The 26,088-nt window shown below is 38.5% G+C and overlaps 1 protein-coding gene across 1 annotated transcript in view; it reads right to left on the bottom strand.

Moving 5' to 3' along the window:
- Positions 1–220: 220 nt before the first annotated feature.
- Positions 221–26,088, bottom strand: part of LOC129532274 (T-box transcription factor TBX1-like) — an 88,990-nt gene continuing 63,122 nt past the window's right edge. The window contains exon 3 of the mRNA XM_055380987.2: positions 221–1,331. Coding sequence (XP_055236962.2) covers positions 1,289–1,331 — 43 coding nt within the window. The 3' untranslated portion in view covers positions 221–1,288. The remainder of the gene's footprint in view (positions 1,332–26,088) is intronic.

Raw genomic sequence — 26,088 nt, 5'->3', positions numbered from 1 at the left:
TCCCCAGTAATTTTGGTGCAAAGGTCAATCTCCTGGGAAATTTAAGCTGGTGGCTCAGCTGGTTGTCTGGATGAGTGGTTTTATGGGTCAGATTATTAGTGCTAGCCACAGGTCATCCTCAAAGTCATAAAGACTATGTGGATGGACCAAAATGACAGCTCTTATAAAATGGCCTGTTGACAAAACCAGAGGGAGAAAGACATTTCATTTCCTTTTTTTTGACAGCATGACTATTTACAAGATTGTCTCCCTACACCAGAACTTTGATTTCAATGAATAAAGAATTCAGACAATAGTAAACAAACAAAAACAAACAACAACATCACAAAATCTTAAAGAAGTTACTGTTAAGTCCTTCTTCCTCATCAGATGACATCAAGATGGTCATTGATTCTTATCAACTATACTGTTAAAATGCATCTTGACTCTTTTGCTAGAATCCCTACTGCCATGACTACAGTTCATACCCCATCTTTTCTTGTCTAGACTTAGAATAGCTTTCAGCTTTGTCACTGGACTTCACATCTCCCTTTTCCAGTATATCCACTAGCATTTCACAGGAAATATTCTTTGGAAACAAATTTGATCATGCCATTCCCTGTTTAAGCATTTCACAATATGACCAGTACATATTTAAAGCAATCCACCACATATTCATTTTATGTATCACCAAACCAGAAAAAAAGTGCTACCAACTAAGCTATAAAATAATTCTTACCACTTAGACTTTTTCATTTTATACCTGTGATCTCTTTTAGACTTATTTTGTCAGATTTTTATTATGTATCATTCCTGTGCATGCATAAGATGGAAAATATAAGTTGCAAGTGTAGACAATGACAATTATGTCACAACTCCTACTGTAGAACTATCCATTGAAAGATGCATTGTAATAGCAGAATTGTAAAAAAGTGAAAAATGTACATCTTAGAATATATAAAATATAGTAAAAGTTTTACATGTTTCTATCCATCCCCCACAAATTTGACTGTAGGGAGGATAAGGTCTGAATTCCTCAACATGACATTCAAGGATTTTCATAATGTGGCCCATAACTATATTTTTAACCTAATGTCCTTTCACTTACCCGTGTGTCAACACACCAGAACTGTCATGTTCATGTGCTTCTTTGCCTGTTTCCTTCTCTCCCTGGAGTCCTAGGTATAATGCCTCCTTCTTTGTTTTCTCCATTATCCTCTCCACCCTGGCAATATTAGTTTCTCCCTGTAGTTCCTTATAGTATTGTCTTCATTCTGATCATGTACTGTTTCAAGTCAATGCTCTGTGTTTAGTTGAACACATATGTTAATGGCTGTGTTTTTTCATGGTACCTGGAACAAAAGAGATGTTTCATAAAAACATTTCAAGAGAATTAAACTAAAATAAAACTGTAACAGACCCATTTAAAAAGTAAAATAGTCAAAAATATCCCACAAAACATTCTGCTATCATCATCATAATCCAAATAAGGCTATTATCTGTTATTTAAAGTGATTAAAAACTTGATTAAAAACATAGCCTTGGCTGGGCACGGTGGCTCACATCTGTAATCCCAGCACTTTGGGAGGCCAAAGTGGGTGGATCACGAGGTCAGGAGATCGAGATCATTCTGGCTAACAAGGTGAAACCCATCTCTACTAAAAATACAAAACTAAGCTCTGTGTGGGGGTGCATGCCTATAATCCCAGCTACTCAGGAGGCTGAGTCAGGAGAATCGGTTGAACCTGGGAGGCGGAGGTTGCAGTGAGCTGAGATCGCACCATTGAACTCCAGCCTGGCGACAGATCTAGACTCCTTCTCAAACAAACAAACAAACAAACAAACAGCCTTTACAGGTGATGATGTTGGTATTTAATATTTTCTCTTTTTCCTCTTGAGAAAACTTACTGGGAGACTGGAGTGATGCTCAAATTTCTAGAGGGGTGATAGTAGTAAGTTCTTGATCTGCCTCCAAGGTTGTGGGATTTGTTGGGTGCAAATGTATTAGATTAAATGATAAACTGGGCTTTCTATGTGGTTAAAGCCCACACAAGGGGACAAATAGACCCTCCATTCCTTATTTCTCCAAGATGTATTTGCTCTAGAATATTTGGTAGCTGTCATATAGCTTGCTATAAAATGGAAAGGCTCAATCCTTTTTTTGCTTATTTAATTCTACATTTGATTGTAATCCCAGCTGCTCAGGAGGCTGAGGCAGGAGAATTGCTTGAACCCAGGAGGCGGAGGCTGTGGTGAGCCGAGGTTGCACCATTGTCCTTCTGCCTGGGCAACAAGAGCGACACTCCATCTCAAAAAAAAAATACATAATTAATAATAAAAAAAAGTTCTTTAATTAACAGAAACCATTTCTACAATAATTCACTTCCCCTCTCTCTTCGTGCATAAAGAGGATCTTTGTAATCTATGTGATGTTGGCCCTGTTACCATGTGATGTATGCTCTCTGTGCATGGCGGATCTGGGCAAATTCTGCTTTTGTTTTAACCCTTGAAATAACATTTTGTTCCCTTTGATATTTAGAAAAACATAAGCTGATATCACATAACTGATGTTAGATACAAATAACATTGAACTAAAGTGACCATTTAGACTGTATGAAGCATTTTTTGGGAAAATGTTTTTGGTTTTTTTTTTTTTTTTTTTTTTTTTTTTTTTGCAGTTGCAAGATTTAATAGAGTGAAAACAGAGCTCCCATAGAAAGGCAGGAGACCCAAAGGGGTTTGCCATTGCTGGCTCAAATGCTTGGGTTTATATCCCGGTCATTGTCCCTCCTGCTGTGCTCTCAGGTGATAGATGATTGGCTATTTCTTTACCTCCTGTTTTTGTCTAATTAGCATTTTAGTGAGCTCTCTGATTGGTTTGGGTGTGAGCTAAGTTGCAAGCCCCGTGTTTAAAGGTGGACACGGTCACCTTCCCAGCTAGGCTTAGGGATTTTTAGTCGGCCTAGGAAATCCAGCTAGTCTTGTCTCTCAGTCCCCCCTCTCAACAGGAAAAACTCAAGTGCAGTTGGGGAGGTTGGCCGACTACCGCTCTAACTGCTTCCTGCTGAACTGGGGCGTAGTAGGGGTTGTGCAGTTGAGATTTCCTCAGAAGGGGTGCTTTCGATGTCATTAACATCAGAGCACAGGCTAGCAGGCTGGTCTAGGAGTCCGTGGTAGATCTTAGTCATGGACTACATCTGGGGCTCCATTTGAAGAACCATTTGTAGTTTTACAGCTTCGATTCTGGAAGAGACAAACTTAACAAGGAGGTTAAAGATACAGGGATTGAAATGTATGGCCTGCAGCGCAGGGGATTATTTCTTTGGCACACTTCGCAGGCCCTGACTATCTGCTTGATAGTTTTGAAAAGGCCTGGTCTTGTAAATAATGATTTGGCCCTCTGATGGGTGCTATCAATGCCTAAGTGAAAGGCTTGGTGAAGGGTTTTAAGTAATTTCCATTAGTTAGCTGCAGGCAAAAGTATTTTCCCTTCTTCGGTGGCTAGCCATCCTGAGCGAAGGAAACTATGTCCTCGTGAGGTTCCCTATTCTATTTTTCCTGCTGAGTACTGGGGCTTGGTTTCCCAGAGGGGATTACCACATACTAGGGGTCCTTCTATAAGCATTTCTAATGGAGGGTCCTGCCTTGCGGCTCTTTTTACTTCAATATCTGCTTGGCGGTTCCCTTCTATTTCCCTTTCCTTTCCTTTCTCATGACCCCGGCAGTGTAAGACTGCCACCTCTTTAGGTTTCTGTACAGCCAATAATAATCTCCTAATGGCTTCCTGATATTTGATAGGTGTTCCCTTGGAAGTTAGGAATTTCCTTTCTCTCCATATTGCTGAGTGGGCGTGGAGGACTAGGTAAGCATACTTAGAGTCTGTATATATATTTACCATTAGAGAAAATATGCTTTTTAATGAAGCAAGTTAAAATATACATGTTATGAATTCAACCACACGTCTTTTTGATTTACAGAGAATAATTTGAGGTGTTTCCTGGGAATTTGTACTCATTTATTCATTATTTATAGTGCTAGTTATTGTCTTTTCCAGATACAATTTCTTTCCCAGCGGCACTAGAAACATGTTTTGAATAAATCTTGGCAGAAATAAAGTCAGAAACATTTGAACTTTGTTCAGCCAAAATATAGCTGTATGCTTCATTTGGAAACCAGTGCATAAGAGCAGCTTCATTTTTTTGATATTACTCCTGTGGTTTTATAGTAGTGATTCTTTTTTTTTTTTTTTTTTTTTTGAGACAGAGTCTTACTCTGTCACCGAGGCTGGAGTGCAATGGTGCAATCCTGGCTTACTGTAACCTCCGCCTCCTGGGTTCAAGTGATTCTCCTGCCTCAGCCTCCTGAGTAGCTGTGATTACAGGTGTGTCAACCACCATGCCCTACTAATTTTTTGTATTTTTAGTACAGACAGGGTTTCACTGTGTTGGCCAGGCTGGTCTCGAACTCTTGACCTCGTGATCTGCCCATCTTGGCCTCCCAAAGTGCTGGGATTACAGGTATGAGCCAGCGCGCCCGGCCTGTTTCTTTTTTTTTCTTTTTTTTTTTTTTTTTGAGATGGAATCTTGCTCTGTCATCAGGCTGGAGTGCAGTGGCGCAATCTTGACTCGCTGCAACTTCCCCCTCCCGGGTTCAAGCAATTCTCCTGCCTCAGTCTGCCTAGTAGCTGGAATTACCGGCGTGTACCACCACGCCCAGCTAATTTTTGTATTTTTAGTAGAGACAGGGTTTCATCATGTTGGCCAGGCTGATCTTGAACTCCTGACCTCAGATGATCCACACACCTCAGCCTCCTGAAGTTCTGGGATTACGGGCATGAGCCGCTGCACCCAGCAGCAATTCTTTAAAACAATGCGTACACTTAAATTTGAATCTTAGCTGGGAGATTTTTGGATATGGTCAAGAAGATATAGGAACAATTTAATGAAGTTTTGTAGGCCAGTTGCTCTTTCATGTTCACAAAACAGTCAAGTGCCACTAATGGCATTTTGACAAACAATGAACCACATATACAACTATGGTCCCATATATGGTATTTTTACTGTACCTTTCATATGTGTAGATACAATTAGATACACAAATAGTTATCAAATAGTTATCATTGTGTTACAATTGCCTGGAGTATTCAGTATAGTAACATGCTGTATAGGTTTATAGCTAAGGGGCAATATAGCCATATAACCATATAGCCTAGGTGTGTCTTAGGCTATACCATCTAGGTTTGTGTAAGTATACTCTATGATGTTTGTACATCAACAAAATCACCTAATAATACATTTCTCAGAATGTATCCTTGTTCTTAAGTGATTCATGACTATAGTTATTCTTGACTCATCCTACTCTTAAGCCTTTTAACTGAAATACATTTATATTTACTTATTCAAAGTAGAAAGATCTAAGAATTGAATGTTCATTATATAATTATTTCAGAGATTTTTTTTCAAAATAATATTTGAAAATACTATGTATTGAGTCAAAATCTTGTTAAGATAAAAAATAAATGCTGGATCATCTACTGTAATTATCTCAAGGGTAATTAGTGACATAGCTGAATTTAGAACTTAAATGTGGGAAACTACAGCTCATTTATCCCTGCGCTGTATGATGCTAAAATCAGAAAACCCCTGGAAAGTTACTATCCCCACTAAATTGTCTATATGACGTTGGCCCTGCTAAAAGATGATGAAATGTTCTCTGTGCATGGTGGTTCTGGGCCAATCTGATTAGACACAAGTAACAGCCATCACCCAGTTCTGTTTCAGGAAAAGACCAAGATTGCTTCTTTAAGAAAATATCGTCTTTTAACAATTGTTGAAATAAACAGATTACTTTTCAAGTACACTTCTGATTTACTTTTCATTCAGGTAATCTTAGATATATTTCCAGTTGCTGTGGCATATTAGATAGTTGCTTCTTTCCTAGCTCCATAAATAATTGTTGAATTTGTTGCATGGATGCATTTTATTTTTCTTTGTAGCCTCCCAAGTACCTTACTTGGGCCTTTGCATACGATAGTGGATGGTCGAATTAAGTTGGCATGGGATTCATTCTTTCTCTCTCTTTTCTTCTTTTCCATTTTCCTTTCTTGTTCTTCTCCTTGTCTTTTTACATCTCATTTTTCACCTTCTCATTCCTTATTGGAAATAATAAATCATTTTCCCAATCACCCTAAAATTTATTTTCTGTAATTTTCCCAGCAGTTTGACAGGTTCAGTACATGTCATGTTGAGCAATTTTTAAGAAAATGTCAGTTATCCCTTATAAAGCTCAGTCTTTTAGAGTTAAGATTTTGATCCAGGAAATGTATTAGTATTATTGATAGAAACCAGTTTTCATGGCCAATTTTAGCTCATTTTGCTATTCATGCCATCAGATAAGTAAATATTTCTACTGACCAGGCCAGTCACATCTGCTCTCCCTGTGTGCATCCAGAGGTCCAGCAAGGAGAATGTAGAAAACAATTTTCTTCTTAGCTTGTAGAGAGATTGGAGTAGGCATTATCCCACATCACATAGCAATGACTAATGACAACTTGAACTGCTGGATACATTCTACTTCCATTCCTAGATAGGTTTAGACAGATGACTTACGGAAATCTCACAAAAGGAAAACGGGTTTGTATGTGTATAGACTTATTGTCAAAATACAAAAGGATTCCATAAATTGTTATGGATTGAGTGACTTGAACAAGGATTTAAAAGGCATGTTCACCAGATAGTTTAGAAGAAATATAAACGTTTTTGAACTTCACTGTCAATACTGATTGATTTATTGTTTGCAGAGTTTTTTTTTTTTTGTCAACTAAGGCCTCAAAGACTTTTCAAACAATAACGTTTTATGTGTTCATGGTGCTTTATAGTGTATACATCACATCGCCACTTTCTGATTTAATTATCATGAAAACCATGTAAATAGAGGTGCCATTCTTACATAAATAACATACAGATATGAGATTGATGTGTTTTACTAAAAATTCCCTGGGAATTTTGACTTTGGTATTATAGGACCTTAAGAATTTTGGAGTCGGCTGGGCATGGTGGCTCACAACTGTAATCTCAGCACTTTGGGATGCTGAGGCAGGCAGATCACTTCAGGTCAGGAGTTCGAGATCAGCCTGGCCAACATGGTAAACCCCGTCCCTACTAAAAATACAAAAATTAGCCTGATGTGGTAGCGTGCACTTATAATCCCAGCTACTTGGATGGCTGAGGCAGGAGAATCACTTGAATCCACGGGGCAGAGGTTGCAGTGAGCCGAGATTGCACCACTGTACTCCAGCCTGGGAGATAGAGCAAGCCTGTCTCCAAAAAATAAAAATAAAAATAAAAATAAAAATTTGGAGTCACTGTGAGATATACATACACAATATACCTACTTTATATATATGTGCATATATATATATGTTTGTGTGTGTATATATATATATATATTCTCACACATTTATCATCAAATAGGTATATTTGAGGTTTGTTCTCCCCAGCCAGGTAAGGTAATATAGTGGGAAAAGCATGGATTTGGAGTTTTAAATCCTGATTCTATCAGCAGTATTGTCTTGCATTAGTTACTAATCTCCCTGCATCTCATTTTCTCATCTAATAATAATAACAATTATTCTACTCTTAGGAGTACATTATGTAATGTAGATAATTTGCCTGAGATGGAATAACCATCAGAAGAGTCCATTTCCTACCTGGATTATTTTGTACAAATGCATCTAGATGATTGTTCCCAATCTCTTCATTAATGAATGGCACCTTTTGAGAGACAACCAGTTAATGTTGCTCTCTGTGGCCTTTGGGAAAGAGAAAAGTAACTGGTTTATGCCAGAATTAAACCTGGAACTCTAACCTAATGAGCAAATGGCAAAGAAGGCAGATCAATTGCAGACGTGAGGTGATTCATCATTTAGACCCTGGAGGTGTGCCTTGGGACTCAACTATCTCCCTCATATCTCTGAGACACCAGCGTGAGCTTGGACCCCTCTAAACATTCAGATCTATTCCTATTCCAGCATAATTGTGTCTCAATTCACTCAGTGCAAAGGCGAGAAACTTAAGCTGTAAACAATTTGAACAACTATGGAATACACTCGATTCTATCTTGAGTTTTGTCTTGCTGATTAAAAACTCATACTGAAAGAGAAGTTTGATTGTAGAAAGAACTGACATGAATTCTTTGGAAGAAAGTTTAATAGAAAAAGTTCTCTCTCTAATTTATTGATGGCCGTGAGGAATTGTGGGTGAGATTTTAGCCATCAGTGGACATATAACAGATATTACTGAGTGATGAGATCGTGAGTGATTTTTTAAAATCTTTACTTCTTTGTGCTTCTCCGTATTTCTTTCAATAAAAAACATGATGAGGGGGTACAGTCAATGAATCAATCAGTACATATGAGAAAGAAAGACTATTTTGTGATTACTTTTGGGATAGAATAAAACACCTTCCCTGAATTCTTAGGAATTGCATTTAATGGAGAGCATTTTTGTCCTATCTATGTTCTGAGCCTTTTTGCTCAGAAGTTAGATTTTCTTTTCCTGAAGCAGCTCTTTCTGCCCATCCATGGATCTCATCAGCACAATCTGCAGGGTTTGTATGCAGCTGGCTTTCCCTGTTTTTACTTCTGAATGGGTGGCTTATTTCTTTCCAGCACTTTTTTTTTTTCTGATTGACCCAAAATGGGTGCAGATGTGGTAAGCACATGCTGAAAGTTGTTGAATATTATTTTCACCCTTATGAAAGGCCTGACATAAGCAGTTTCAGATTGTGTGAATTCTTAATTCTGCAGTGGGCTTCCAACAGTGGTTCTGTTGCCAGTGATAACAAAAACCTGGGAGAGACCTTGGGAGGTAAACCACAGACTTAGTTCCCAAGAATTGAAGACCTCATATGTTCCTTGGTATGTGATCTTGTGAAATGCAGAGGTATAAAATGAAGTTTTGACTTTCAAAATTGGTCCTAGGGACTAAATTATGATGTACGGTATTTTCCCTACATGTTTTAGTGCATACTTGTAGAAATTGGCTTCTGTTATTTTCTTATTTACAACAAAGATCATCTTTTTGTGCCATTTCTGAATTTTGAATTTTCTTTTGGTTCTTTCTAATACCTTTTTGTTAGTGGCATATTGTATTGAAGAGCCACTAAACTGGGAGTAAAAAAAATCTGCATGTTTCTCTCTTGTTTTGTGAAACAAGTATATATTGTAAATATATAATTGCTGAAAAATAAGGATAATATTATCTTCTACCTAACTTTTGTACACAATAGCTATTCACATTGCTCAAAAGTTGTTTTTCAATACTTATGGAAAACATTTAATTAAACAGAGTTAGCTTGACTGTATGTATTTTTTAGTTTGGGGTCTAAAACTGTTCATTCCAGAGGTTCTAGGAAGATGAATTGTTTTTTTAACTGGGGAAATTAAAGACTTACTTCTTGGTAGAGGATCATCAAGGAATGGATTACATTTGTATATTTCCTTTTATTTCTGGTAAATAAAAAATTATAGGAGGCCATTGTTTTGAGCTACACTCCTACACTAGACCCCAACAGATCAGACTGAAAATCAAAATGGAGTCGCTCACGCTGTGGTTCCACACTACCAAACCAAAACTGAGTGGTTATCTAACCTTTGGAGAAGCCCAAAAGGAGAGATAACAGCTTAATTTCCCAAACAGACTGGTTTCAATCTACAGGATAATGAAGTTCCCTCTGCCTTTAATCTTTAAAGGGAAGGTAACCTGAAGTAACCTGATATTAAGCAACCAGTTATTTCTCTATTGTTTCCCTGTTCCTGCCTTACAAGGGAAATAGCTTTGAAATGACCAGTCATATTTTGTTCTACATTTCTGCTTTCTTCAGTTCTTCTCCGTCTATAAAACCAAACTCTTCCACTCAGCTTATTGGAACACTTATTCTATTTTATGGAATGAAGTGTTGCCCAATTCTAAAAATGCAATAAAGCCAATTGAGATCTTTGAGATAAATTTGTTGTAGCTTTGTCTTTTGGCAGATTTAAGCATACAAGGGCTAGATTAATGCACTCATTCATTTCCTTATTTAACAAAAATGTATTGAGTGCTTTCCACATACTAGGTACTTTGCCAGGGCCCAGGGGATACAGAGGTCAATTACAAAAGCAGTCCCTGTCATATTGTCTGCAGACTAGTGTAGAGATGGACAAGTTAGCTGTTGCAGTAAGAGTGCATTAGCGGAATACCTGAACCTAGATTTGGGGGTCAGGAAAGGAATTCTGAGAGGAAAGTAGAACTGAGAAATAAATAGAAATTATTCAAGCCTGTGTGTGTTGAGAAAGAGAAAGTGGCAGTGTGTGCATGTGTTTGTACTTTAAGGAAGAGAAAGAGACAGGCACAGGGAGAGAGAGAACGTGAGTACACACTAATAGCTTAAGTCTACATTTGGATTGTATTAAAATAACACCAAAAGCTGATGGAAACTCATGCCGCGATCGTCATTAGGCTCTTACAAGCTTGCTGGCCAGTTTCAAAGTTTGCTTTCTTGGCACACATAATTTAATAAATTTTCCGTTCGGGGTAGGAGAAAGTTAATAGACTACTAAAGGGCCTAATTTACCTCCCCGGATTAGATTAATCAGACTTAAAATAGGGCATCTAAGATGCAGATGCCATGTTTAAAAGTATACTCCGTGCAATTCCAGAAGAACAAAGTTTTCCAGAAAGCATTAGTGTTTGGTCAATGTACTAAGACTAATTTCTCAAGAACCTCACACCTAGGTTTCAGGTAAAAGGAAAAAGAAAAAGTAATGATGATTCTGTTTTTCCTTCTCAGGCACATTTTTCAATGCATTAGACTGTTTGGTTTGGATGGTGCAAGGATCAAATCTATGTTGTAAGAGGAAAGCCAGATGATCTTTCAAAATGCATCTAAAATTTCTTCAGCCAACTCAAAATGAATGAGTCATGTTGACGTTATACTAGGGAGCCATGTCTTAAGCTAAATTCCTAATCCTTACATGATACTGTTTTTAATCCTTTGGCCTATTTCCTGAATTATTCAGTTGGACTCTTGTGCAGTGTCATTTCTCACACAACTCAGAGCCCAAGTGGCTTCTTGATGGAGTTGGCTTTACATGCCGTGATGCCTCCTTAGCATTTTGTAGAAACAAATAAGATCCAATCCAGTTTCAAAACACCCTGGTTTGGGAGGATTCTGAAGTTCCCTAAGACCTTTAAAATGCTTTAATTTCAATTCAAGGATGGCAGCATGAATTAATTATTCAAAAGACAAAGGATGCCTCTAAGTGATCCTTCAAACTTGGGATTTATTAATTCATTCAAGAGATATTTACTGAATACTTATTATGCACCAAGCACTCTTCTATGTATTGCAGTGTGGCTGAAATCCTAGACATACCCAGTGCTGAGTCAGAATTTCAATATGATAAGACACACTCCACTGATCAATATATATTAATAAAAAATAAATAAAAATAAAAAATTCCATCAGTTGAGTGTTTCAAATGTTTGGGACAATCAAAATCTTGGCTTTGCCACTGAGTAGCTATGTGACCTTCAACTTCTTTTCTCTGAGCTGCCGTTTTCACATTTCTTAATTGTGTCCAACAACTACTTTCATGAGAGGAATGGAAGAGATTGGCTGTAACAAGTCAAATGCAAGGGGAGCTGCTTTGAGAACCCTCAACTTGCACTGTTCACCTGTCAGGTTTTATCTTTCAGGGGTCAGCCAACGACAGTGGGAACCCTTGTATGCTTAGATCTGCCAACAGCCAGTGGGAAGCCTACGACATTCCCCTGGGTCACTTAGTGAACTCCTACTCTTTCATCAGGACTCACTTGAACATGACTTCCTCCAGAAGCCTTCCCAGACATCTTTGGTGAGTATATGTGCCTTATATGCATTTCTAGGGTATCCTATCTATCTGTATCATAGCATTTGTCACAATTTAATGTGATGGATGTCTGTTCTGTCTTCTATCTTTCTACGAGAGTCTATGCTTCAAAAGGGCAGAGAATGAATGTGTTCTGCTATCTATTTTAGTTCCAGTATTTAGAAGGGTCTATTTGTTATTGTTGAATGAATTAATGAATGCGTATCTGTATCCCACAAGCTAAATAGAAATTTATGAATGAGATAAAGGTGCATATTGGTCTATATTGTTTGCCTTGCACTTGTATACATGTAATTTCAGTTAAGCCTCAAAACCACTCTAAGTGGTGGAAGGACAGACATTTTGATGCTTGTGTGCTGATGAAAATGAGGTTCAGAAGGTAAAAGGATTTGTCTGTGTTTACAGAGCTAGAAAGTCAGAAGAGTAGAATTGGAACCCAGCTCAGTCTGATGCCACATCCTTTGTTGTTTCCATTAAATCAGAGAATTTCTTAGTGCTGAGAAACTATTCTGGAACTTACAACAAAGGCAACTGGGAAAGGAGTCGCCTGGAATTTGATCTCTGTAGATGCCTTTTTCATTTAGTTTATTTTTCATTTTTATCTGTTGCTTTGCTCTTATCAAATACAGATAAATAGCAGCTGCTACTGGTGCTGTTGATTGCGATTTCTGTTTGAAAATGAAATCTTGAGCATCTGTTCTCTCCTTTTATATTTTACTGTGAGAGAAAATCTATTTTTTCCAAAAGGTAATTCATACACATGGTAAAAATTTAAACAATATAAAAACCTATTTTTAAAAAACATATACTCTGAGTATTTCTGTGTACTTTGCTTTCATCACTAATACATCTTTAAGATTATTCCATATTGGTATGTAAAATACACATTTCATTATTCTAATGATTACATATTACTTAATTCAATTTGTAATACATAAATGGCAGTTTACTAATATAACCATATAAAAAGTAATCTAACAGAAGTTGCCATGTTTTATCAGGTGAGCACTACACTGTTATTTTAATACTTGCCAGTTAAATCAAGCAATGTGACTGCTAAAAGTAGAATTCCCATACAGTAGGAAAGCACAATTTATTTTTATAATAAAAGCAATAAATGTATTTAAAAATTTCAATCCTTTATTGTGAATCACTTGTGGCCAAGTATCACTTAGAATAAGAGTTCTAGAACTAAAAGTGTCTTTAGAGGCCTAGTACAGTTTGTTATAAGGAACACTGTGTGTGTGTGTGTGTGTTTGTGTGTTTGCGTGTGTGTGACTATTTAGAAAAGTAAGCTTATATAAAGGTACAATAATGTCTTGTTTATTGAGTATCTACTTTGAGTCTGGCATATCATCAACATTTTATATCATTATCTTATTGCTTACAATCTTAGGGATAGGTACTATTATCATTTTTATTTTACAGGTAGGAAACAGAAATGCAAACTCTTTCTGATTCCAAATCCTATGTTTATAACCACAGCACATTATTTGGTCTATTAGATGTAAAATAACTAAATTCCAGAAATAGTCTCCGAGCCCACCTACTTAGCTTCAATCTTCAATCTTGGAGGTCCCTGAAGGGGCTCCTCCAACCTTTAAGGTTTTTCACATGTTTTTACAATTGTTGCAGAGCCCATGCCAGGGTTAATAATCAGCCACTACTTACTGAAAACTGTACCAGTTTTGAAAATATTAAAGTACTTCTGAACCATTTAGTAAATAACCCTCTATGATCCAGCTACTCTCTAAGACTGACTGGTTGTTGTGGATTGAATGGTATCCCCAAATTTTGTATGTTAAAATTCCATTCCCCAGGACCTCAGAATGTGAACATATTTGGAGATAGGTCTTAAAGAGGTTCAAATGAGGCCATTAGGGACGTATCCTAATCCAATATGACTGATATCCTTATAAGAAGAGGAAGAGACACCAGGGATGTGTACCAATAGAGGAAGGGTCGTAAGAGGACACAGTCAGAAGGCAGCTGTCTGCAAGCCGAGGAGGGAGTCCTGAGGGGAGATCAAACCTGTGGACAACTTGGTCTTGGACTTCTAACCTCCAGAACTGTGAGAAAATAAATTTCTGTTGTTTCAGCCACCCAGTCTTCATTATTTTATTATGGCATCCCTAGGAGACTGATACACTTGTTTCTCTCATAATCTGGAAACTAAAGAGCTGGTTCCTGGCACACACCAGAGGCCTCCCCAAGGGAACTTGCTCTGGTTGGTTACTCCTTGTGACTGTGGACATTTTGCTTGTTTTCAGCAATCTATGCTGTAATGAATGTTCTTGTACATATGTCTATATATTCATCTGGGGATATATTTTAATGTACATTTCTAGAAATAAAATTGCTAGGTGGGTTGACTTAGAAAATAACTTCATGTATTTTAACACTCTTCATAAAATACCTTTAAAAATTCATCTGGGCAAAGCTACATTTGTGAAAGACACTTGTGTATTTGTTGTGCTCATTTTGGTTTCTTCTTGATGCTAATAGCTACCTTGCCTTTCAAGGGAGAAAAAGTTTCAAAGTAGAAAATATTTCAAATGCGTTAAGTAGAGGTTTGAAACATCCCATAACCCGCTAAATGAAGCCCAAAGCCACAAAGGGCAGAAAGGTCTAGGCAGCTCTGATAATGACTTTAAGTGGGAGCAAGACTGCAGAGCACCATTGCTGAGAATAAAGGCTTAACATAATGCCTTTCTCCTGGGCATCCTTTGCCCACAAAACTTACCCATAATGACAAGTTTACATTATGTTCATTCCTTCAGGAATAATTACTGTGCCTCCATGTGGAAGTTTTCTCATTCCAAAGAAGCAGGATCATCCATCATATTAACGTGATATGGTTTTGCCAGATGCCAGATGAATTAGCAAATGGTATTCAACATACACATTCATCAATTCTGACTAGTGCGTAAATAAATTCATAAGGGTATATCTTTGGAAAATACTGGTGGGCATTGTCACAATATTTTAAAAATTGTCCAGACAGCTATATTTTTCTCTTAGTCACTTAAAACATTTAGAATTAAATTAAATTTTGTCAAAAGATGGCTCTTCTTTAACATAAATTGAAAAAGGCCAGAGGCAGAAATTCTCCAAATTGAGGATATATCAGAATCACGGAGGGCATGTTAAAACACGGATTACTGAGGCCAGGTGCTGTGGCTCACGCCTGGAATCCTAGCACTTTGGGAGGCCCAGGTGGATCACCTGAGGTCAGGAGTTCGAGACCAGCATGACCAACATGGCGAAACCCCATCTTTACTAAAAATACAAAAATTAGCCACGTGCGGTGGCGGGCACCTGCAGTCCCAGCTACTGGGGAGGTGGAGGCAGGAGAATCACTTGAACCCGGTGGGCGGAGGTTGCAGTGAGCTAAGATTGTGCCACTGCATTCCAGCCAGGATGACAGAGACAGACTCTGTCTAAAAAAAAAAAAAAAAAAAAAAAAAAAAAACCCAAAAATCAAAACAAACAAAAAAACCAAAAAACCAAACACAGATTACTGGTCCTTACTCCAAAGTTTTAGACTGAGTAGGTCTGGAATGGGCACATGGTTCTGCATTTTTAGTAAGTTTTCAGTTGATGCCAATTGATGCTTCTAGTCTGGAGAGCACACTTTGAGGATTGCTGGTCTTGGAAGGTCTTTTACAAGATTTAAGTCACATACCAATCACTTAGGTATCTTTTGAAAATACAGATTCAGATCCAGTAGGTCCTAGGTGGTGCTCAAGATTCTGCTTTTTTTTTTTTTGAAACAGAGTCTTGCTCTGTTGTCCAGGCTGGAGTACAGTGGCATGATCATGGCTCACTGTTACCTTGAACTCCTGGGCTCAAGGGAAGATTCTGCATTTTGACAATCTCCTGAGAGATGCTGCTGGTCCATGGGCCACACTTTGAGTATCAAGTGTGTTTCAATGTATAGTATATTTAGTTGGTTGACAATTTAGGGGTTGTCTGAGTAAAAGATAAAGGTAATTTTTAAAATATGTATGACTTTCCCCACTTTCTTGCAGTTTCTCTATTGAATGTTGAATGCCTTGAAACTGATTACCAGGCCTTTTAATGTAACTTAGCTCATGGTCCTCTCACCCAGAAAATATGACCAATTTGACCCATACTTTCCACCTCCAAATTTTGCTGAGGCCCAGTTTGATATGTTTTCAATTACATGCTCAGAAATAGAAACTGGACACAGCACATCTTTGCTCATTGAGACCATGTATATGCAGAGTAAATAAGTAATTTACCTAGGACACAAAACCCAGGGCAGGTATGCTACTTGCTCTCTTGTTGCTTAGGAGAGGCAACATGGTGGGAGTGGATTCTAAAGACTGTGTAAGGGAAGAAAGGAGATAACCTTGATGATCTGGTGATGATAACAGTTTTCTAGAAATAGGGTGTGGCCTAGGTAGAGGTTTAGAGTCCAGAGTGGGGGCAATTACCCATACACAGTAGCTAACTTCTCTAGCAGACTTTTGAGGTAAGAAAGTAGAAGTCTTTTCCGTTTCATGAGGCCAAGTGTCATAGGAGGACTTCAGACTTCTGTCATCAGTTTCCAGCATCCATTCCTCTGTCCTGTCACTTCACCTACCAGTGTATATCAGTTCAAACTGGGGTGATTAGGCTCCAAAGGGTTGAATCACAGAATCACAGAATCTCAGAGTTGAGAAGAACCTTCTGGCTTTTTCTCCTCTGAAACTGTGATTCAGCCCTAATGAAACTCAAAGTAGATACGTTCATAATCCATCTCTAAGATAATATCTCCTAGATATCAGAACAAATTCAAAATATGAGGATCCTTTGAGGAGTATTAAGACACCTCAAAACTGGACTAAAATTTGGAATCAATAAAATCAAATAGTGTTGGAAGGGATGAGAAGTTTTGTGGGACACTTCACTCAACTATGGAAGAGTATGCAAACTAATTTGTTCTCCTATGAATATTGCAAGTGTTAGCCCCAGATTTTCTAAGTTGGCATTAGATTCAGACATTCTATGTATTGTACACAGATCTGCTTAGATTGCATGTCACAATATTTGGTTTGGTACATATAATCAACATAACTAAAGAGTTCTTCCCAAGGGCAGCAACCCTTTTTCCCTGGAGAGTCTCGGTCCCCTGGTGATATGACAGGGCTGTGATAGATTGTCTATCCAGCTCTACTGGCTTTGGCCTCTGCGCTAAACTGCCCACTCTCTTTGAGGACCTCAAGCTTTAGAGTTGAACACTTGGCAACCTTTCTGAGCCTCACAGCATATAAAAGCCACAATTTTTGTGGCCTTGAAAAGAAGGCTAGCCTGTAGTGTTGCAAAGAATTAAATACATTTTGTTTTAAAAAGATATAATTTTATTACTTTTAAACACCATGGGTAAATCACTTCACCTCTTTCAACTTGAAACAGACAATGAAAGTTTAAGAGACTCAAATCCACTCCCTAAATCTGAGTCCCTGCAGCTGTCCTGCCTTTGTTGCCCTTTCTAAAACTGTCTAACCAAATCTAGGCAGATAATCTCTTTAAGCTCAACATTTTCCTGTGTGTATAATAAAAATATTATTATTGTTTATTCTGTGATTAATAGATCATTTATTTAGTGACCATTTATTGAACCCTACTAGATTTCCCTTTACCCAAAATGTTAAACACAAAGAAAATGAATGAGGCATGGCCCCTGCCCTGCAGAAATTCACTGTCTAGTAGGGGAGATAAGCATTCATTTTTCATTAATTCATTCCAAGAATGTACATTGAATTTCTATCATGCCCCCGCCACTGTTCTAAGTGCTAAGGAGCTTACGTTTTAGTGGTGGTAGCAGGGACAGGGGAGAGAGAGAAGATAGATAATAATCAAGTAAACAAGCAAATGACATAGTATCAGTAAAAATACTAAGAAATTAGGGTAAAGGAACAGGGCGTTCAGAGGAGGCATTTCTTATTGGGTGACAACACCAATGAGACTTGAATGATAAGAAGGATCAGGTCATGTGATGATCTGGAAGAAGAGCATTCCAGGTGGCAAAAACATCTGGAGTCCAAAAGAAATACCCTGTGTTCCAGGGAGAGAAAGAAGATGGAGGGTGAAGGAGTAATGACACATAATGACAATGAGAATAGATAAATGATAAGAGAAAAGAAAGTATAAACTGCTTTGGAAATATGGGCATGTGTAACTGTCTGGAAAGGGTAGACGGATGTGGGGCCATGTCTTGGGGTGAGGTGGCTTTGCAAAGAGTCATTGAGAGTAGGCACCAGCAATCTTTTATCTAGGATGCTTCTAAGATTCTTGCCTAAGGAGGCGGAGGAAATGAATAAAAACGGAACCAGGCTTGGGGAGTGGGATGGAGAGGGGAATGCTGTCTAACAGCGCTTTCTAATTTTATGCATTCTCATAGATGAAAATATCTAAAAGGAATTTAAATGCCTAGAAAAACAACTTTGTAATAATTGTACACGATTAGATACACTTTGGCTCAGTTTTATTTTGAGTGATCATAAATTCCGACTTACTAAAAAGTCTGCATTGAGATTTTTATGTAGCCTTGCCGTTTTGTCTAGGAAATTGAGATCTATGCCAAAAAGCTTTTTCCTTATCAAGCGCTATTGATTTACATATCAATTTTTAAAGAATATTTATGTGTGTGCACTGTATATTTTTTCATTTTAACAGAGATGTAAGGGAATAAGGCATAATTCTCTTATTACAGTGGTAATAAGGGAATAATAGTAATAGTACTCAGTCATCTTGACTGGTCCTTTCTGATGAGGACTGGGAAGACTGAAAATGTTATCTACTTTGTGGCTGGAAAAAAATTAATAATACTAACATTTAAAAATAAAAAGAAATTTAAAACACTATGGGCTTAAAAACCATAACATAAGTTCTGGAACTCGTGTGTGTGTGTGAGAGAGAAAGAGGGAGAGCACAAGGGAGAGACAGAGACGGAAACTGAGACAGAAATACAGAGAGATTGTGGTTTTTGAAGAGAACAAATGATCCAGGTGTGCTGTGGGTTGTCCCATGGATCTTATTGTTCCTATTTTTAGATCCCTCAGCATACCTTGGGCTTTATGAGTGAAAAACAAAATGCAGTGGAACTCATTTAGTGTCACCTGAAACCATGTGATATAGTCAAACTTCCCTTTCATATTCTGAGAAAAACATGATTTGAGGTTTTAAAATTTTGCTGGCATCTGTCCCCTCACCTTTATAAGTGGAACCAAGGACAAAGCTAGTGTTGTTTGCTGCTAGCTCTGACAAGTGAGGGCATTATAAAATAGATTTTATAATTACTTAAAGAAATGCAAAATTCCATACTTTTCTTTGCATCCCTAGGCAGTCCCCTCCCAAAACTTTATTTTTGACTAAGATGATTTCAAAGCTTGGTATTTTCAGGAATTGTAGTAGTGTTTGTGTTCTTTAAAAAATAAATTACATTTCTACGCATCAGCAAAGGTTATAAAAGTATGTAATGTTTTCTCTCATGTTTTATCTTTTAATAGAAAGATTAGAATAATAGTACTTCAAATTGAACTTGGATAGCATTTTTAACCAATTTTTTAGAAAGCATATTTTTGTTCTATCTTTTTTATACATATTTGAATTACTCTTACAATTTCAAATTCACTATATTTCCCAGAGGTTTACCTCACAGAGAATGGAGCATTTTGCAGTTAAACTTGCCTAGTGGCTGAAATTGTTCAAAGCAATTTGTCCAAGGTTGCACCTGAATTAATGTGGTGAATGGATTATATATTACGTTACTTTTTAAAATTCAGGACACAATGCAACCTTTTCATTTATTCAGGACCAGCATTAAGGTATAAAAAGAGTAAATGATGTGACATATGATTTGAGGAGAAATGCTGAGAGACACCCTTTTCCATTTACTTTCCTTTTCTTCCTCCTCAGGGCCTAAACTTTCTTAGAAAGGCTTTGTGTCTAGAAGTACGAGGGCAGAATGCAAAGCAATGATTAAACTGTGACTTATCTGGGTAAATGTATTTATCAAATTACCTAGCAAGAACTTGGGGATGGGGGAGAAATATTACCAAGTATTTATGAGATAGTGGAGGAGGAAAACGCCCTAATTTTCTTGCTCCAATTTTCTTACCCATAATGTGTATGAGGAGTTGGAGAGCTTTATAGGGACACAAGGATTATTTAAGTGCCTGGCAAGCTTAGTTGGTAAAGCGTGAGACTCCTTTTATTTATTTATTCATTTGTTTATGTATTTATTGAGACAGGGTCTTGCTCTGTCACCCAGGCTGGAGTGCACTGGCGTGATCACTGCAGCCTCAGCCTCCTTGGTTCAAGCTATCCTCCTGCTTCCTCAGTAGCTGAGACCAGAGGCATGAGCCACCATACCCAGCTAATTTTCTATTTTATTTTGTTTTTAGTAGAGATAAGGTCTCACTATATTGCCAAGGCTGGTCTCCAACTCCTGAGGTCAAGTGATCCTCCCTCCTCAGCCTCCCAAAGTGCTGAGATTACAAGTATGAGCCACCATGCTCAGCCTCTTATTTTTACTTATGCAGCTGTAGAGAGATGAAGCCTCCTTGTCTGTCCATTGGATTCAATTCTTCTGGATACTTTTCTGCATCTCTCCATATTTGTTCCATTTCTTGGAATGCCCTTTCTGACCCAGGCCCCAGCTTCCTAATGAACTTCTTTCTATCTTCGAATCTCAGCTCAAATGCTGCTTGTTTCTTGAAATCTTCTCTGACTGATTCATTTCTTCCCTTCTGGAAGGAGTGTTTGCATATCTCCTTCCAGAGCATCATGTGTGTCTCCATTGTGGTTAGCTTTTCTTACAATGATTTGTTTGGGTCTCTTCCTTGCCATATTCTGAGCTAGCATAGGATCCCTTATTACCTTCTGGAGGACCTGGCAAAGTTATTCAATAAATGCAGAATAAATGCATTGCAGTTCTTGCTCTTGTGTGTTTCCCAAATTGTTTATCTTCTATATATGAAGTTAAACATTGCTAGATCATCTTCCATTTAAATACTTGTATTTTTTTGTTTATTTTTTAGTTATGCTTTTTTTACCACTAGTTTGTCACATTCTTTATAAAATAAAAATTATATGTGTAGAGTATGATATTATATTCATCACTGTCCTCCAATCCTCCAATCCATGCTACCCCATGCCCCTTCCTTATCTTTCCCGGAACAGGTAACTGATGGCTGTCCCTTGCTTGACAGAGAAAGAAACAGCTATCCACTTGAAAACCCACAACTCCTAACCTTTTTCACTGACCAGGTTCTACTTCTGTCTACCTTACAAGAGATTCTTTCTTCAACATGTCCTTCATCTCATTTATTCTGTATATATTGGGCTATTACTGTGCTGAGTTTCTCCCCCTTTATGTATCTTCAACCACTCCAGTGAATTCTTCCCCTCAGCAGGTAGATACATCTCAAATCTCTTTAAACAAAAAAAACTATCTCTTAACTCACACATGTTCCAATATCTCTGTCCTTCCTCCTTCTCTATGCAATAAAACAATAGTTACCCACAATCTTAATCTCACTTTCTATTGACTCCTGAAACTAATGCATCACCCATGATCATTGCTAAGGCCAATATTCATTTCAGTCTTTAATCTTACTTTTACTCTCAGCTGCATTTGACTATTTTGAGCATGGTCTTATTTTTGGAACTTTCTTCCCCCTGGATGTTTTATACATCCATGTCCCTTTGTGATTTTCTACTTACAAATTGCCAGCCAATCTTTTGAGTCAACTCTATGAGCTCCTCTTTTCCTACTTGCTGCTTAAGTGTTAATATTTTCCAAGGTTCTGTTATTGACTTTCTTCTCTTCTCACTTTGCGTACCCTCCACAGGTAGTTTTCTTCATACATGCAACATCAACTATCAACTATGCTGAAGTTGGTGCTGAAATTGGTATACTCAAATGTCTGCATCCAGTCCAAATAAAACTCTGAATTCCCAAGTCCCCAATATGTGACTTGGGAGTCATTCTTTACCTTTTCCCTTTTTTCATCTCTCGTATCTAATGTTTCACAGCTGATGAGGAGATGGAAGCTGAAGCCAAATAGTTTCCTTCTCCCCACATTTTCCTCCCAAAAGAAAGTTGAAGAGCATTCCCTTGTGCACTCCCTTGTAGGAGAAATATTGCCAAAAGTTGCTTAGGTTCAGGAGCATATATTTAGCATTGGCCTTGTGAGGCCAGTGTACAGAGGTAAAGTCTTTCGAGGATGCATTCTTCCCTCAGGACTGTAGGCTCCCTGGGAGATCCCCCATACAGCATTCATTTGTCTCATCTTCTGTCCTCTCCTTTACAATCCCATGCCTTTCCTCTTTCTTCTCTTTCCTTCTTTTCCTCCCTTCTCCCATCCCATCCCATAGGTGTGAACTTTCTGCATTTTGAAGAAAGATTTATATTTTTGGGTGGACTAGACAGATCTTTTATTCTGCTTTTCTTGTCGATTTTTAAGATTGAATTTGCCTAGCAAAAGAAACTTCTTTTGAAAACAGATAATTCATAAGACCTCTTGATGTGGTTTGGCACTGTGCCCCAGCCAAATCTCATGTCGAATTTTAATTCCCAGTGTTGGAGGAGGGACCTGGTGGGAAGTGATTGGATCATGGGGGCAGATTTCCTCCTTACTGTTCTTGTGATAGTGAATGAGTTTTCACAAGATCTGGTTGTTTAAAAGTATGTAGCACTTCCCCCTTCACTCTCTCTCTCCTGCTCTGGCCATAGTAAGACATGCTTGCTTCCCTTTCACCTTCTGCCATGATTGTAAGTTTCCTGAGACCTCCAAGCCATGCTTCCTGTACAGCCTGCAGAACTGTGAGTCAATTAAACCTCTTTTCTTCATAAATTACCCAGTCTCAAGTAGTTCTTTATAGCAGCGTGAGAGCAGATGAATACTGAAAACTGGTACCAGAGAAGTGAGGCATTGCCATAAAGATACCTGAAAATGTGGAAGCAACTTTGGGACTGGGTAATGGGCAGAGGTTGAAACAGTTTGGAAGGCTGAGAAGAAGATAAGAAGATGAGGGAAAGTTTGAAAAATTTGCAGCCCGACCCTTTTGGAGGAAAGAAAACCCATTTTCCGGGGGTGGATTCAAGTAAAGAAGAACAGAATGTTAATAGCCAAAAAAATGGGGAAAATGCCTCAAGACATTTCAGAGACCTTCATGGTAGCCTCTGCCATCACAGCCCTGGAGGCCCAGGAGGCAAAAAAAAAAAAAAAAAATGGTTTCATGGGCCAGGCTCAGGGTCTCGCTGCTCTGGGCAGGCTCTGGACATGGCGCCCTGCATTGTGGCTGCTTCAGCTCCAGCTGTAGCTAAAAGGGGCCAAGGTACAGCTTGGACTGTTGCTTCAGAGGGTGCAAACCCCAAGCCTTGGCAGCTTCTATGTGGTGTTGGGCCTGCAGCTGTGCAGAAGACAAAAATTGAGCTTTGGGAGCCTCTGCCTAGATTTCAGAAGATGTATGAAAATGCCTGGATGACCAGGCAGAAATCTGCTGCAAGGGTGGAGCCCTTATGGAGAACCTCTACTAGGGCAGTGTGGAGGGGAAATGTGGGGTTGGAGCCCCCACACAGAGTCCCCACTGAGGCACTGCCTAGTGGAGCTTTGAGAAAGCTGCCATCCTCTAGACCCCAGGATAGTAGATCCACTGACAGCTTGTGCTGTGCACCTGGAAAAACTGCAGTCACTCAATGCCAGCCTGTGAAAGCAGCCATGAAGGCTATACCCTGCAGAGTCAATGGGGCAGAGATGCACAAGGCCTTGGGAGCCCACCCTTTGCATCACTGTGGCCTGGATGTGAGACAATGAGTCAAAGGAGATAATTTTGGAACTTTAAGATTTTATGACTGTCCTGCTGGGTTTCAGACTTGCATGGGACCTATAGCATCTTTGTTTTGGCCTATTTCTCCCTTTTGGAATGGCGGCATTTACCCTATGCATGTATGCACATTGTATCTCGGAAGCAACTAACTTCTTTTTGATTTTACAGGCTCATAGGCAGAAGGGACTTGCCTTGTCTCAGATGAGACTTTGGACTTGGACTTTTGAGTTAATGCTGGAATGAGATATGACTTTGGGGGACTGTTGAGAAAGCATGATTGTGTTTTGAAATGTGAAAAGGACATGAGATTTGGGAGGGGCCAGGAGCAGAATGATATGGTTTGACTCTATGTCCCCACCCAAATCTCATGCAGTTGAATTGTAATCCCCAGTGTTGGGGAAAGGACCTGGTGGGAAGTGATTGGCTCATGGGGGCAAACTTCCCCCTTGCTGTTCTTGTGATAATAAGTTCTCATGAGATCTGGTTGTTTAAAAGTGTGTAGCACTTCCCCCTTCGCTCTCTCTCTCTCCTGCTCCCGTCATGTAAGACATGCTTGCTTCCCCTTCACCTTCCACCATAATCATAAGTTTCCTGAGGCCTCCGTACCCATGCCTCCTGTACAGGCTGTGGAACGTTGAGTCAATTAATCTTCTTTTCTTCATAAATTACCCTGTCTCAGGTAGCTCTTTATAGCAGTGTGGGAATGGACTAATACACATCTCTATTGGTTTTTGAGTCAAATTCCTCAGATAGAAAAAAAATGAGTCAATTTTACTTTGCTTTTTTTTTCTGTGTCTATATTTTTTTCTGGGAACCATGTGGAGAGGTAAGTGGCAAAAACAGGATTCAATTAATCATGGATCTCTGGTCAGTATAATTTTAATTTCACTATCTTTCTCCTTTTACCAGCAGCCACCAACTATTTTTGATTCTATATTCTAGCTATTTCAAAATTCTCTCTTTGGTAGATTATAAAAATGATCACTTTTTTTGATAGCCATTTCATCAAGAGATACAGTCTATTTCTCCATTCTTTAATTCTGGGCTGGCTTGGTGACATGCTTTGGCTCAGAGAATGAGACTGACACACACAACAGTGTGCATTCTGAGGCTGGATCTCAAGAGGCCTTGCATATTTCTTCTTGATCTCTTGTAGCCTTCACTGTATGAACAATGCCTGATCATTCTTCCAGAGGATGAGAAACCAAAGGGATCAAAAAGGAGCTGTTCCAGCTGAGCCCTTTAGCTTAGCCAGCTCCCACCTGACCAGCTATTAATAGTTGACCAGAGATATATGAATCAGCAAGTTGAGATCAGGTGAGCCTGGCCCAGATCAGCAGAATTCCAATGAAGCCCAAACCATACTGATGGCCTGCAGACTCTTAAGCTAAATCAGGGTTTCTCAACCTTGGTAATATTGACATTTTGGACTGAATAATTCTTGGGGAGGAGTGGTACTTTCCTGTACATCATAAAATGTTTAGCAGCATGCCTGGCTTCTAATAACTAGATGACCACAGCATCCTCACCCCCACTGTGACAACCAAAAATGTCTTTAGACATTGCCAAATGTCCCACCCACTTCCCCACTTCACTGGTTGAGGACCAATCAGCTAAATAAGTGGTAGTTGTTTTAAATCTGTAAGTTTTGTGGTTTTTTTTGTATACAAAATGCTAATTAATACAGATCCCTTTTTTCTAGCTCTACTGACATTTTCTTACATTTGGTTCCTATAACTTTGCTTTGACTAAATTTTTGCCAGCTGCCTAACTAGTCTTTCTATTAATACTTGGGTTTACTCCTGTAACCCACTTCACACATTTCCATTAGTAGTTAAGCAAATAAACACACAAACACAAATCATATCACTGCAGTAGGACCTCATAACCTGCTTGGCAGAATTCCAAACTGCTGACATAAAAGGTCCTTTATCATTCAGTTTCTACTACAAACCATATGAGGAAGTTTGTATATGCCCCTAAAAAGAATGTTGTTGAATTTTAAAGTTCTTAGGAGCAGATTCTAGTATAGTAGATATTTCCTATTTTATTGAGTATTCATTACACTGTTTTCCCTTGATCTGGGAAAAAATCCCATATCCTTTTTCGGAAATTATCTCTTCACTGTGTGCAAGATTAAGAAGCCTGTCAATCAAAGTATCTTGACTTTTTCTAACCAAGGGGATGGAAACACAACTTTAGGTACATTAAATAGCATCTGCTCTAGGATGCAGACTCTTGGAGAATGATGCAAAACCCTAAACAATGATAGGTGTGCCCTTATCCTGTGGTAGCCAATTCACTCCTCTATAATAGTCTAATTTCTGATTCCCCAGTTTGTGTTATTTTTTTTT

The sequence above is a fragment of the Gorilla gorilla genome, chromosome 2 (genome assembly GCF_029281585.2).
Source record: "Gorilla gorilla gorilla isolate KB3781 chromosome 2, NHGRI_mGorGor1-v2.1_pri, whole genome shotgun sequence".
Classification (NCBI taxonomy): domain Eukaryota; kingdom Metazoa; phylum Chordata; class Mammalia; order Primates; family Hominidae; genus Gorilla; species Gorilla gorilla.
This window is presented reverse-complemented; position numbering and strand designations above follow the sequence as displayed.